Source organism: Mus musculus, chromosome 16, assembly GCF_000001635.26.
Source record: "Mus musculus strain C57BL/6J chromosome 16, GRCm38.p6 C57BL/6J".
In the NCBI taxonomy this organism is placed as follows: Eukaryota; Metazoa; Chordata; class Mammalia; order Rodentia; family Muridae; genus Mus; species Mus musculus.
Window position 1 is genome coordinate 38,206,190 of NC_000082.6, and position 15,952 is coordinate 38,222,141.

At 38.8% G+C, this 15,952-nt stretch overlaps 1 protein-coding gene across 4 annotated transcripts in view; it reads left to right on the forward strand.

Moving 5' to 3' along the window:
- The window catches only part of Gsk3b (glycogen synthase kinase 3 beta), a 157,084-nt gene that overhangs the window by 117,189 nt on the left and 23,943 nt on the right, over positions 1–15,952 (forward strand). For 2 of the 4 annotated variants that reach the window (NM_001347232.1, XM_006522426.4), the window contains exons 8-10: positions 1,806–1,901; positions 10,924–10,962; positions 13,783–13,969. In NM_001347232.1, coding sequence (NP_001334161.1) covers positions 1,806–1,901; positions 10,924–10,962; positions 13,783–13,969 — 322 coding nt within the window. The remainder of the gene's footprint in view (positions 1–1,805; positions 1,902–10,923; positions 10,963–13,782; positions 13,970–15,952) is intronic. The other 2 variants (NM_019827.7, XM_030249221.1) reach the window with 1 other exon arrangement.

Below are 15,952 nucleotides of genomic sequence, written 5' to 3' on the forward strand. Positions count from 1 at the left end.
AAGGTACAAACGAAACAAAACAACCCAGCAGTTAAATTCCAACCAACAACCATGGCTAAGGAATCTCATTCCGTTACTGTTGAATAGGTTTTGTTCCATGTTATAAAGTAACATACAGTGTATTTAAGGAGACTCCTACAGATGTAAAAGCTAAGAGTATGACAAGTCAGTCTTCAGCTTCCAAAGAAGTAGAGCATGTGGTCCTTGTTTTTCCGTGGCTGACTTAGTTTATTATAATGTCCTTTAGCTTCATTCATGTTTCTAGTGACAGAGGTCCGTTTGTCTATGGCAGAATAATACCCCATTGTATGTGAATAGCATCCTTCCCTGTACCCATCCATTCCAAGATCTCATGTCTTGGCTACTGTAAAGCAGTAAGCATGTGAGTGCAGTTGTCGCTAAAGTGGTTTTTGAGTCATTAGAGTTCCTAAAATAGTATAGATATGTTAAAAAAAGGTCTTTGACTTATAAGAGTATCTTTTGAAGAAAAATCCAATTAAAAAGTCAGTGACATGAAAGTTTTAATGATGGCTAGAGAATGAAAACCAACAAAAACTACGGAATTTGGCTTTGACATGGTGCTGTTTGCTCTTACTCCCAGCACTCAGGAGGCAGGGGCAAGCAGGAATCAAGGAGTTCCAGGCCAGTAAGGCCTACACAGTGAGACGGGTTTTTTTTGTTGTTGGTGGTGGTGGTTTTGGGTTGTTTTTTTTTTTTTTTTTTAATCTATTTATTCTGAATGTTTGTAGAACTACACCTGATTATTTGTTGGTTGCTAGCACAAATTAAATATTTAATATTATATCACTCCCCTGTGAAACTATCACTAATTTGTAAATAGTGTAATATTTTATTTCAACAGATTTGTTTCAGCTGGTAGTAGTGATACATGACTTTAAGTGCAGTACTCAGCAGTTGGGAGGATCTCTGAATTGTAGGCTAGCCAGGGCTATCTGTGGCAACACTGTCTCACTAAACAAGCCTATTTCATATTAGGCTCTAAGGTAATGAAGAAAAATGTGTGAAATCCCATGTGTGTGTGTGTCTGTGTGTGTACATAATGCTTCTCCTTTAGACCTGTCTTCTGCAGCCGTCCTTGTATTCAGTACCTACTACAGCTCTAGAGGCATTGAAGTGCTCAATTTATTTTGCCTTTATTGTTTGCTTATGTTTTAATAAGCAGCTATATGAGTTCTCTTGTTCTTTATGTCTTCTCTAGGTCTTCAGGTAGTTTCTTTTGTATATGATACTCTAAATATTCAGTGATTGTGTGAAATGGTGAAATTTGCCAACAAACGGCTGACTACAGCATTGTTAGGCCTGGCTAACTTGAGTGTCACTTTTCCTATATAGAGTAGCTAAGATCAGAGTTTGGATATAGTGGGAAAGGAAGCCAGAGGATTACTTGAATTTTCTAAATTAATTAATTAATTTATTTATTTATTTTATAAGTATGGATTTTTAAAAAATGTGTGTGTAGTATGGGAGCACTTGGTGCCCTCACAGGCCAGTTGATATTGTTGGATCTCCTGGGACTAGGGTTACACATGGTTATGTTCTTAACTAGTATGTCAGTCCCTGGAATCTTGCCCTAGTAATGTTTTTATGACTCAGATTTTTTTAACATTCTTATCATAGAGCATTAGTCTGTGATGGTATAGCATGGTTTTATAAATACAAACTAAAAAGCTTTCACAAAATCCATTGAGTTGTTTATTTCTGCTTGGAATTCATTAATTAGCAAAACCAATGCATCAATATATGGGTAGATAGAAAGATGACAATATTTTTTTTTCTCTGTATAGGTCCTAGGAACACCAACAAGGGAGCAAATTAGAGAAATGAACCCAAATTATACAGAATTCAAATTCCCTCAAATCAAGGCACATCCTTGGACAAAGGTGAGTGAAAATGAATTTGAGAAAGTCCACCAACTAATAGTTAAGTAAATCTCGGGGTTTTCATTGTACTTAAGTTGAACAATTAGAGAGACCTTATGTCAATTACAAACTCAGCAGTTCTCTGTGAAGGTGGCTCAGCGGCTGCAGCTCAGTGTGTACTGATGGTGTGCTATTATTCCTGTGGATGACTTGTAGATACTTGCCAGCCTGGGCTTTCATTTGCAAGTAGGAACCAAGTATCCATGACATTAAAATCGGGTAGGACTTTTAAAACCTAAGGTTCTACATTTCCTAATTTAAATAGAAATGCATAATACAATATTATCACAAATAAAATACCTTTACATATTTTTATTCTTTTAAACTATCAGAACAAACCTTTTTATAGTCGTGTATGTTTTTCTTGTGTACTGTCCTGTTGGTTCTTCAGAAGCAGTATTCAGAATGTTTATTAGATGTTACTAACCATTGGAAAGGCCTAGTCAGAAGGCCTTCCACCCTGGACTGTGTTATGAGGTTAACTGCAATGAGGAAAAAAGAAGAAGAATGTGTTAGTATTTACAGATGGAGTTCATTTGTAGCAGACATTTTTTAAATAGATTTAGAAACTCTAGCCAAAGTTAGGAATCCAGTGATGTAGGCAGCTATCACAGTCTGGTGTTACGCTAACACTTGTTCTTGTGTGCACACGAGTGTGTCTGATGCTGGATCTTTACAGTCATGGTCAGGTGCCTCGCATCATTCACAGAGGTAGGGAAGTAGGTAGGTAGGTAATGATATAATAAGTTAGAAGCAGTCAACCTTTAAATATGTAGTTCAAAGAAGACCCTATTTTAAAATGTCCACATGACATTGATTAGTTCGTTTAGTTGACTGTAAAATGTTTAGGAGGTGAAGTAATTTAAGACTATAAATGAAATGGTTCATACTCGCATGTATGTAGTTAGTATGCCTGCCTGTCTTAGTTAAGGTTTTGTTGTGAAGAGACACCATGCTCTCTTCAACTCTTACAAAGGAAAACATTTAATTGGTGCTGGCTTACAGTACATACTTAGTCCATTACCGTTATGGAGAGAAGCATGGCAGCACATGGGACTGGAGAGGTAGCTAAGAGTTCTACATCTTGATCTGAAGGTAGCAGGAATAGAACTGTGAGCCCATGGACCTGGACTTGAACATCCAAAATCTCAGATCTTGCACTCACAGTGACAAACTTCCTCCAACAAGGCCACACCTCCTAATAGTGCTACTCCCTATGAGCCAAGCATTCACACACATGAGCCTATGGCTGCCATTCCTTTTCAAACCACCACACCGCCTCCCTTTCTCTTCCCGTTCTGTTATCCTCCTAATTCCATGATGGTTCCAGGTACTTCCTTTAACATTCTCATAGCCTCTCTTCAAAAAAAAAAAAAAAAAAAAAAAAAAAACTTTGCATTCATTATTTCTTTCCTATTTAAGCAAAGATGTCAGTAATATTTTAGTGCCAGAAATATAGACAGGCTTTCCTTCTTCTAAGAGGCCAAGTCCCCTTCATTTTAGAATTCATGGTGAATACTTGTCTTTGATAAAATCATCTTGGATCTTTGTATTTAAATCTTATTTTGGAGCTAAGTGAGATATATTTAGAATCTTTGATGTGGCACTAAACCCAGAGGACTCTAGGTGACCTGTTTGGATTTTGAGGCCAAGTAGATTGAATCTATAAAATTATTACAGGTCAGTCAGTGTCTATTCTGAGTGATTTATAATATACTGCAGTCCAACTAAGTTAAGGAGAAAATAATAGGGAATTCTGAGTACTAAATAGAGGGAGATATATACATATATATATATATATATATATATAAAATAAAGTAGTCATTATTTTTATAAAGGAAAAAGGGAGGACTTGTAAGGCGTCAGTCTTAGTGGGTCTGAGTGTATCGTGTGTCCTTCCTGCTGACACACGATGGAGCTGAGAGACACACTGCTGCACTGGAAGCTACAGAGTCCTGTTAACACTTAGCACCCACCAGCAGTGGTGTGCCTGTCCTGCCCCTTACTCTACTCCCCTTTCTCTGCAGTGGAAATATCAGCCAGAATAAAAGGTGGAAAATTGTTCATGTTAAAATATAGCCAACAGAAAGCGCTGTGGTGAATTGGTTTAAGCTTTGCTCTGCCTTCCTGGATTCCTGACGTTTCTCTTATACCCTGGATACTTTCCAAGTGGGAATGGAATATAAAACCTTTTTATTTAGATCTCCATTTCTATGCTATGTATAGAACACTTGTTCAATTCTCTTACGTTTTATATTAAAACCACCATGAACCCTTTATTTGTATAGTGTCCTTTGACAGTTTGGCTTTCCCTTCATGCAGTGTATTCCATAATAAATAAGCTTGTATCGATGTCTCTTTAATACACACAAATTTGTATGCTACACAGAAATCCCATGACTCCAGTTGAGTAAATGATGAGAATATGTTTGTATTGAATTTAAAAAAAAAAAAAAGATTTTCAAAAGTAAAATGTAGAATTGGATTCCCAAAGGTAGCACAATCCCCTCTTCCTTTATCCTCCCATTCTGGTAATTTACAGCAGTGTGGGAAGTGTAGCCTGTACTAGGTAGCTAGTAGCATCATATCAAACTGTACATAACGTTCTCTAGAAATACCTTGTCCTTTGGATCTGGAAAGACAGAGAAGCAAGAATGCCTTTGTTCTCTGTTTTCTTCCACTTCAGCCCTCTTCCCTAAAACCATGGGAGTGTGAGCCCTGGCTTCTCGACTGCAGTGTGACCCTCTCAGTTGTTCTATACATTCCTTCACATCGAATTAAAAACACACTGAAACCCAAGTCGTGGGCTCCTGTTTAAGTCTCCACCCTCTTTCTAGAAACAAACCATTTTTACAGATGCACTATTCTGCAGGATGAGTAATTTGTATTCTCAAAAATGTAGACAAATAAATATTGAGAAAACTGTCTTCCTCACAAAGGATACGGGTGTAAAGGAACTGGAGCGGGAGAACGATCTTGTCGGTGCGCTACATTACAAGGGTTATGGGCTATACGAACCCGTTCAAGTTGCCCTTGACTGTTCCATACGGCTAATTGGAGGCTGAAACAGTTGTTTCCTCCCTTAAGACATTTGTTGCTCTTACAGAGGACTGAGGGTTCAGTTCCTAGATCTCCCACGAATCTGATTCCCTCTTCTGACCTCTGCAGGTACCAGACACACATGTGATACATGCAGGAAAAAACCATACACACATAAAAGGAAATATATCTTAACAATTATAAAATAGCTAGTGTAACCTAATGCATTGATAAAGCACTTCATGGTTTAAGTGGGAAAGGAATGGGGGCTTATGCTTTGGTGTGCTGTATATTTCAAAAAAGAAACGCCTGATTGAAAGCTAACGGAAATGATACCATGGTAGACTGAGAATTAAGTACAGAGATTTGGTTGGGAAAAGAGAAGCAACTTGCATCCTGTCTTAGTACTTGGAGGCGGGGTGAACTGGCCGGTCACTAGGAAAGGAGGTTAAATACGGTCTCTGTTCTGTGAGATTATCTGCCTTGTCTTTTCCTCTGGCTCTTTTCAAAATACAGCTGTACTGATTATAAAGGATTTTCTCATTTCAGTCATGAAATTCGACTTCCAATATACCTCCACCTTGTCTCTTACTTTCTGCCTCGTGTCCTGGCCTTGCTTTAGGCCATTGTGGTAGTGTAGAGCCCCCACCTCCTTACTGAGTTCCCCCCTGCAGTGCCCGAAAGCCCAGTCCAGCCCTCTTGCTTCTCTGATTCCTCATAGTCTATAAGAAAGTTGCTCGTGCCGGGCGTGGTGGCGCACACCTTTAACCCCAGCACTCGGGAGGCAGAGGCAGGCAGATTTCTGAGTTCGAGGCCAACCTGGTCTACAGAGTGAGTTCCAGGACAGCCAGGGCTACACAGAGAAACCCTGTCTCGAAAAACCAAAAAAGAAAAAAAAAAGTTGCCCATGGAATGCATGTTTTAACAAGGATGAACTTACGATTTCCATATAGTTATTAACTATGCATTCCCTTATTGTCAGAACAACTCCCCTTTGGATGCAGACTATCAAGGTCATACTGTTGTTAATCTTTTTCTGCCTGCTCTTTCTATAAGCAGACTTAGTTCTTGTCTTGTCCCCAAGATTAAGATTCCCTGAGGGATGTAGTTACTAGAACTATCTCTTTACCAATTTGCTCTGCCCCCCTCCACCATGTGTGTGTGTATGTACAGGTGATGAATTTAAGTTCCGTGTATAACTAAGATAGATTGGAGATAGCTAGTCAGATCATTTGGTAGCATAGTTGTCTTGGGTGTCTCCAGCTCCCACTATTGAGTAGCTGATCTCTTTTGTTTAACTTACTGTCAAATACTCTCTTTTGTCCTGATAGCAAATAATCCAGAGGTCAGATAGGTAATGCCAGTGTCTGTGTAATTGTACAAAACAGAGGAAGCCATTTAATTGGTTTGTGGAGAGAAGTATAGCAGACCCTACAGTGCCTCACCTGCTACCCCTGTATTGCACTACTTATAAGTTATCTGTGTGTGGTACGGTTGTCTAGCTTATACCTCACCTTAAAGGGACATACGTCTGGCATCCATGCTCAATTTTCTATCTAATCAGACTTCCCTAATTGATGCAGGGGAAGTCACATTTGTTTTTATATCTTTATCTTCTTGCTAGTGTCCTTTTAGTTAGTTGTAGCCAGTAGTCAGTTGCCCCTTGCCTTGTGAGTGTGTACCATCACTCCTGAGTTTTTTTCTGCCTCTGTTAGAATCAGCACCATAATCATCATAATCTCCTCCTTTCCTGACACTCGGTCTTTTTAAGAATAGCCTCATCTTTCTGTTTCCCAGACTGTGTACCTTTATTTCATTTCTGAAAATTACACATATGAAGATGTAGCTCTTAACACTAGGAGCATGGCTCGGTAATACAGCACATTCCTAGCCTATGTAAGGCCCCAGGCTTGATACCCAACATAAGACACACACATGCAAACACACACCAGGGGTGATTAATCTATATATTAGAGGAATATTTTTTTAATCATTTAAGAGGTAGGGGGACAAAGGATGGAATTGGGAATAGATTGGAGAAGACAAAATTTTTTTTTAAATTTTTATCATTGTTGTTTTAAATACTATGTATTCTTTATCACCAGTGTTATGCTGGATCCCATAAAGGATATAAAATAAAACATGCAGTTCTTGCCTTTGAAGAGCATAGTTAAAGCAAGTTTTAAGTAGTATAAATTGTGTGTTGTAAGTGTTCAAAGCTGTTTACATCTATCACGTGTCACATGCTAGACCTTTAGGGAAGGCAGTAAAAGAAGTCTCCTTAAAGCTGACATAGGACAAGGGCTGGTGAAGTAGAATTAAGATTTGCTTAAGTGGGACCGATGAAGTTGCTCAGCTGCTGAAGGCTCTTACAGTAGGCCTGGGTGGCCTGAATTTGATCCTTGGCACAGAGTGGAAGAAAATAGCTGAGTCGTGTGAGTTGTTCCCTGACCTCCAAGCATATAAACACAAATGAATTTTAAAAGGTGAAAGAAAGAAAGAAAAAGAAAGACAGACATAAAGACATGATTTGCTGAGGTATAGAAAAAAAGGCTAGGCAAACATCTTAAGATGGGAGAGATGAATGGAAAGGAAATGTGTAATCTGAGGAAAGCTAGCCTGATTGTCATAGCTGTTTCGTAAAACCATGAAAAGTTTAACTGAGTTAGTGTCATTTGGTAATGCATGCTTATTAATGTCTCATAAATGGGGGTGTGAGAGGAGGAATCGCATTGCATAGAGAAATGTTCTTTCTGTAACTTTCTTTACATGCCTTCTAATTAGGGCAGTTGAAACTCACTAACTGCTAGGGCTAGCTTTGTAGTAACTACGAAAAGGATCTTTGCTTCTTGTTCTCTGCCTTCTTTATCAGACTTTTCTAACCCTCAAAAGTTAGGAAACTGCGTGTCTTTCTTCATTAAGTTTGAGCTATGTTCAATTTTTGATCCATCTGTATGACAATGACTTCAGACATAGCAATTTTACTTGGCTTGTGAATTCTCTGAAAGATGGTCTTCACTGGCTTCTTAGGGGGGGATTAATAATTTATAGCTGTCTTAGTTAGGGTTTTATTGCTGTGAAGAGACATGGTGACAACTCTTACAAAGGACAGCATTTAATTGGGACTGGCTGAGTTTCAGAACTTCAGTCCATTACACCATGGCAGGAAGCATGGTGGCACACAGGCAGACATGGTGCTGGGGAAGGAGCTGAGAGTTCTGCATCGGAACTCACAGGCAGAACTGCTAGGCCTTGCTTGAGTATCTTAGACCTCAGAGCCTGCCCCAACAAGGACACACTTCCTCCAGCAAAGCCACACACCTACTCCAACAAGACCACACTTCGTAATGGTGCCACTCCCTATGGGGGTCATTTTTATCAAACCACCAACCACAGTAGTAGATTGAATTGCCTTATATTTCAATGTATCACTAGATGACTGTATGAAAGCATGCAAAACACCAATAAAGGACATTTTTAAAGTATAAATTACTTAATTATTATTATCTACTTAGAAAGCCACTTAGTAGGTTTCTTTTTGTTGCTAAGTAACATAAATAACTATTCTCAGACCCATGATATTGTCTCACTTGATCTTATATTTAGGTTTATTAATTGCGGATAGTTTTGGATTACTTGAGGGCCAGTATAGACCTTGTTCTTTAATTGTCATGGTTTACCAGTTTTTAGACCTGGGGGATTGCTGGGCAGTGGTGGCACACACCTTTAATCCCAGCACTTGGGAGGCAGAGGCAGGCAGATCTCTGAGTCCAAGCCCAGTCTGGTCTACACAGTGAGTTCCAGGACAGCCAGGGCTATACAGAGAAACCCTGTCTTGGAAAAACAAAACAAAGCAAAAACAAACAAAAAACTGGGGGATTATATTTGCCTATGACCAAAAATTGTGTCAGTTTCATAAGCTTATAATGGAAAGATATAGGAGGTAGCTGTTTGAACCAAACACATAATTTGTTCTGTGTCCTACTAGGTTAATTTCCACTATCTATAATTATAAAAAGTGGGCATTTTCTATGGCTGTGGCTGGGTGTATAATACAACACCACTGCTGAGAGCTGACCGTGTGAGATAGAGCTCTCACCACAGGTCTTGGCGTGTATGTGATTATTCCTTACAGCCATTGCGCAGGCCTCCAGTTCAGCCATAGCACTTAGCTCCTGGATGGATTGTCATAGCCAGTCTTAGAAATTTCTCTCTGTTATCTGAGGTGCCCAAATGCAAATTTATTTTGACTAACTCTTAAGGATATGTTTGCATTTGTTCAGTACTACAGAGACTTTTTGGGGAACATTAATTTTAATAGTGTTTTCCCCGTTATGGACTAGTAATTGTGATGTGTTTGTTTGCATTTAAGAAAATCTGTTGCTGCATAGGTGAGGTAGTATTTGAAGCACTCAAAAGTTCATGTCAGTGTTTCGGTTCATTTGATTTTTTTTTCTTCTTATTACACTTTTTTATCTTTTCTTTTTCTTTTCTTTTTTATTGCTTTGTTTCATTTTGTTTTGTTTTATTCTTTTTTTTATTTTAGCTTTTAAAGGGGTGTCTGTGGCCTTGCTGCATACTTGCCTGGCCATATTTAGTCTGCATACTAATTGTTAGTTGGCCCAGTTGAATCTTACTTTATGCTGTTGGTTCTTTTGGTATGATTTTCTGGTTTTTGTCCATCTGGTTATGTTTTAATATTTTAATTCTGACAGGGCCGGATTTTAATTCCATGCACTAAATTTTAGTCTGCAGACTAAAAGTAATCCGCGGATTATTTATTTTTTTGCAAAATTCCCCCACTGGAAACTATCTAAAAGAATGTTACATTCTCTTAGCTTAGTCAAGGGAGTTCACAGCTACTGGTGAGTTCTGCCAACTTTGTGTTCTCAATACCTAGACATAATAGACCCTGCTAACTCCTTTGCATATTTGGCTCCGTTTTGCCTAGGTGTTGGTGTACATTATTCTGCATGTCACCTGTAACTGTGACTGTCCCTTACTTGTTTTGTTTATTGTATACATTTTTGTTTAGCTTTTGGTGGGTGAATTGGGCATATTCGCAGATGAAGCTGTGTTGAATTTGTACTCAAAGATAAAGAATTTTTTTCAGTGAGTTTTTGCAAAAAGGACAGAATGCTCTATATTTATTAATTTTTCTAAGTCATGGGTGCAAGGGTATGAGGGGGCAAAGCCCACAATAGAACAAAGTAAGTTTATACCCGCACTCCTGAGGTGATATGTCAGTTTCCTGAAGAGTCCTCCTTCAATGAGACTGTCAGTAGATACCTGCTAGCAGGGAAGTCAATCCAAAGAGGAGAATAATCCGCGGTGGCCTGGCTCTTTGTTAGCACACACAAATTCAAGTATCTGGCTTGAAATTTACAGTAATATAAATTAAATATACTTAATATTTCTCCCTCATGACCAATAACTTAGCAAAAAAAATGTTTATACTGTGTAACTGAGACAAAATAACTATGAAATTTTAGCATATTGGGAAGGTACATTTTTAAAAGCAGGCCACTGTGCCCCTCCCAGCTGGGTCTGTGGTGACGACCCAGGCCATGGAAAGCCACTTTACTTTGAGAACTTTACTTCTAGATTTCGTTTTGATTTTAACTTATTTTGGTTTTGTATTTTTTTAATGAACACACTGGCATTGGAACAAAATAAATTAAAAAAGAAATGTTTCTTTACTGTGCCTCACCATTGCACAAATTTAAAAAAAAAACATTTTTGCATACATTTGTGGTAAAATAATTTTTAAAAATTGGACTTGCTATTGTGGAGACGAGTGCTTACGTTTATAACTGTATAAACATTTTCTATGTCCCTACACCATAGATTTCTTATAACATTGGCTATATTTTTCCTTGCTGGACTATTCTCTTTTGCATTGACTCCCCCTGTTTGGATTATTTCACTGCACTATCACCTTTAGGACTCACCAGGAGCAGGACATTTCACCCCAGGAGTGCGGGTATGTACTTTTTTTTTTTTTTTTTTTTTAAACTTTAGGTCAGTTTTATAACACTAGGAAAATGTTTCTTGGAAAGGCTGAGAACTGTTGGTTCTTGAAATGTGCTAATGAAAACAGTGCGGGGATTTGGTTTCTAGTTTTGTACTGTATAATACAGATTTTCATGTAGTATAATTCGCTTGTCAGTATCCATTGACATCTAGGTGGAAATTTATGAATTTTAATTATTCTTACATGCAGCCAAAGTTCTGTATTTTATTTCAGTGGTTAAGGAACAATGTAGAAGCAGAAGCTTGGCTAGAGACCATATTTCAGTGGCCGTTGGCTTTCCGTCTTTACAACAGCTAGTGTCTAGTCGGGACTATTCATTTTAGAAAGTGCATTCTACCATGCCCCATATTATGGTCAGACTAGGTTTTTGATTCCTATAACTTTCCACTTAACCTTTATCCACAGAGTACTTAGCTAAGACTTTTCTCTTGAGTACTCTCTTAAGAATTTAAAGTAAACGAGTATGTTTTTAAAAGGCAGATCTTCAAAAAAAAATCAATTCTAATAAAGACTTTTGGCATAGATTATTTTTAACTCTGGTACCTTAAATTAGGATTTCTTCACAAAATAAGATTTTTTTTTCCTTAGTACCCAAATGATAGGTGGTTCCTTGTAGTCAGTAAAAATACCAAAAAAGATACCAGGAATGGATTTTTTAAATAATCCAAACTAAGTTCATACCTCTAAATTAAGACCTTTAACAGAAAAACCCTTCATAGCTATAGCATGGTTTAGGTTCCTTGTTTTGTTTTGTGTTTGAGACAGAGCCTCACTATGTGTCCTACTGGCTTCATACTCACTGTGTAGCCCAGGCTGGCCTCAAACTCATAGACATCTGCCTGCCTCTGCCACCCAAGTGCTGAGGTTAAAGGTGCACACCACCATGCACTGTCAAGCATGAGCTTGTAGGTTTAGACAGTTTACTATTTATGTCCTCCGTGCTTGAATTTTAGCCAGAGTTATTTTTACATTTAAGTGCTATCTTACGTCTACTTACCTAATACCATAATCGGTACCAAGACATTTTAGATTAGTTAGCAAATAAATCCATATATTGTCAGTTAGATATAGACTGCCAATAACTTTAATATTTTTCTCATTGTTTTGAATCACAGTCTCAGTATGTAGCTCAGGCTGTCCTTGAATTCATAAAGAACTACCTGCCCCAGCCTCCTGAGTGCCAGTATCAAAAGTGTGTGCCACTCCACTATACATGGCTAACTTTGATGTTCCTATGATAATGTTTACTGTTCTGTTTTCTGCATTCTGGATTTGATTGGCACTTGGAAACAAGAGAGAGGGAGGTGACCATGAATGGATGGTGAAATGAAATGTTTTAAATTATGCTTTCCTTGGCTAAGGCAAATTATAGTCCTCAAAAACATAAAGACAAGGAGGCTTTGACTTTGCACAGGACTTTCTCAAACAGCCAATAAACTGACCAAGCCTTAAAGTAAACTCTTAAGATTAAATTCTTAAGATCCTCTCAAGTCACTGTGTCAATTTCTGTAGGAAATAATCTATTTCCATAATAAGCAGGAGTTTTTTAAAGGGAAAGAAAACAACCCATCCAGTTCCCAGCATTCTCTAGAAGGTGCTCAAGAGTCTCCTGACTGTGGACGAGCCCTGCAGTGTCTGCAGCCCCAGTGCTTAATGTGGACCCTTCCATTTGCACGCCACCTTGTCCGTTGTCACCAGACCCGCCCTTGCTCTGGTTATCCCTTCTCCCCATCTAAGGCTATGCTTTATTTTCTTAGATGTCAAAGGTTCTGTGTCCCATGTGCCGGGTTTAAGTCCCCCTTCTGTTTTTAACTAGCTGTCTGTAGAATAAAGTCTGGACATCATTATATGTGCTGGTTCAGTATAAGACACAGTGAATATAAAGCTATGTGTTCTTTTAAACAAAATAGATTAATTGTATTGTTTCAATTTGGACTTCAGTTGACCTTTCTGAGATTAATGGCTCTTACTAAGTTCTCCTTGCCCAGTTATAAATTCTGAACTATTCACTGAGAAAAATCCAAGTGTGAATGATCTGTCTAGCTATGTAGGGAGTCTAGGTACTCTAGAACCTTTGAATAATGAAAGGCTCTGTATCAAAATTATACGAACCACCGGGCGGTGGTGGCGCATGCCTTTAATCCTAGCACTCGGGAGGCAGAGGCAGGCGGATTTCTGAGTTTGAGGCCAGCCTGATCTACAAAGAGAGTTCCAGGACAGCCAGGGCTATACAGAGAAACCCTGTCTCAAAAAACCAAAAAAAAAAAAAAGAAAAGAAAAGGAAAAAAAATTAACAGAACCATTAACATTTTTATAATTAAAACTACTTCCTCTTTTTCTTTTTAAAACCACTGAAAGTGCTGTTCCTGGTCAAAAATTGTCCTACCTAAAAGAAAACCAGAGGCAATCTCCTCTGTTTCCTGCCATAGCAATAAAAACTTTAATTACAGAATTTCTTCTAGTTGTGCTTGCCTCCCGATCTCAGCTTTTATGTGCCTGTAATAATTTATAGGCATGCTTAATTAATTATGCTACGTTGTGCTTAAGAGGTAGGTTTTTCTCTGAGCTTTTCTTGCATAGTTTTTGATTAGCAAGCAGTTTGCCCCACTGTGGTGTATCACATGCAGTTAGCTCTTTGACTCTAGATTTTTGTAACCATGCTTTTTATATGGTGAGATTTTATATGATTAATACTCAGTATCAAAGGATTGTTTGATTCGGTTCTTAAAACAGAGCCTAATTGTTCTTTCTGCTGCTTTGTCCTTTCAGGTCTTCCGGCCCCGAACTCCACCAGAGGCAATTGCACTGTGCAGCCGTCTGCTGGAGTACACACCTACCGCCCGGCTAACACCACTGGAAGCTTGTGCACATTCATTTTTCGATGAATTGCGGGACCCAAATGTCAAACTACCAAATGGGCGAGACACACCTGCACTCTTCAACTTTACCACTCAAGGTAATTCCAGACACTTCATTTTTAACTGTTGAGTGAGATGTCACACCTCCATAAGTCTGCAGCATTTGAGCATTTGGTCCCCAGTTGGAGGCTATTTGAGGAGGGTTAAGAGGTATGGCCTTGCTGCAGAACTATGTTGCTGGAGGTGAGCTTTGAGTCTCCATGTCCTGTGTGTGCTTGTTTGAGATCTCCTCTCCTGCTCCAACCGTCTGCCCCCTCCCCTCCACTATCATGGACTCTATAATTAATTTTTTGGAACAATACACCCAAAGTAAACTCTTTTTCCTGTAAGTTACTGTGGTCATGATGTGTTGTCATAGCAGTATACAAGTAACTAAGCTGCTGGCAGATGGATGTGAAGTGACTTTGTTAGTAATAATCCCTGGATAAAAGTAACCACAGTGAGTGCTCATGGGAGTCCAGAAGAGCCTACACTTTGTGTGAACAGTAGTGAGAGGTGAAAGTTTGTGAACCATCCTGGTTTGACCCTTTTTGTCCAGGTTTTTGTAAATCTGGGCACATGAGAAATATATAGTGATTTAAGAGAGTTAGATTAATAAGACTAAGCAATAGTGTAACCCTTAAACTTGAATCTAAAAGGTAGACTATTAATATTTCTTGATTTCTAGCATTTATAGCTGGTTTTTAAAACCTAGAGATGACTTTTGCCTATTGTCCTAATTCTATTTGCTGTTGAAAGATGCCATGACCACAGAACTCTTATTAAAGAAAGCACTTAATTGGGCTTGCTTACAGTCTCAGAGGTTGAGTGCATCCTGAAAGCCAGCATGGTAGCACATGGCAGACATGGTGCAGGAGAAGCAGCTGAGAGGTCTATATTCTGATCCACAGGCAGCAAGAAGACTTATAAAACCTCAGAGTGACACATTTCCTCCAGCAAGGCCACACCTCCTTATCATTCTCAAGTAATTCTTACTCATGATGACTAAGCATTCAATATATGAGCCTGTGGGGGACATTCTTAGTTAAACCACACCTATACTTCTCTAAACTCAATTATTTTATTTAAAAACAAAAAACCAAGGCATGTAAGAGCAATAAACAGAGACGTTCCCATCCCTCTGGAGTGGGCCCCATTGCTGCTGCTGAGTAAATAGGAAAGGGAGACAGAGTGCACTCGTGCATGGATAGCTTCTGGTGAATCCAGAGAGAGCCATCATCTTCTAAGCTGAGTAAGACTCCCTGTCAGTCAGTTGTCTTACTCCTGCTCTAATAGGATGGCCTCTCACCCCCACCAACTAAACACAAAACAAGAGAAGGAAGGGGTGAGTGTACTGATTGATTAAATGGTAAGGATTAGTCAGGCTAGGAAATATACATGGGAGTTTGGGGAGCCTTCTGTGACTGAGAAAGAGACATTTCTTTTATTAAATGTGGAGGGTGCATTCTAAAACCCCTACCCATGTTACCACAACTTCCATTTTCCAGGCTCTATCATTCAAATGTTTCTTTGAATGCTCTACCCTCACTCATTAGTGTTCTGCTTAGCATAGGGTAATCAGGATCCCAAACATTTCGGAGTTTTGAATTGGCTTTATCAGTCTCGGAACATCATCTGAATACTCTTTTAAACATGGTCTAAAACCCCCTCAGCACAGATGGTGATCACATAATGTTGACAGTCATAAGCTAAGCCGTACAGGCCATTACTATTCACTCAAATCTTACACGTTTATTTCATGCATCCCTCCATGTCCAATTTAGAATAATCCAAATACATAGGAGAAATATTCACTTTCAAATAAAGGAAATGTCTCTTTGTTGGTTAGAGGAGGTTCCTCACCACCATAGTGTATCATATAAAGAGAGTAAGCATTAGTCCTGATTACAAAGTTGAAAAAGGATAGTAAAAAATTAGAGCAGCTGCACAGATAGAATGAATAACTTTACTGATGGGTCAGAGTCCAGTTAACTTAGGAACAAGATGTTTTCTGTGTATCGGCCCTGTGCCTGGCAGTGTCC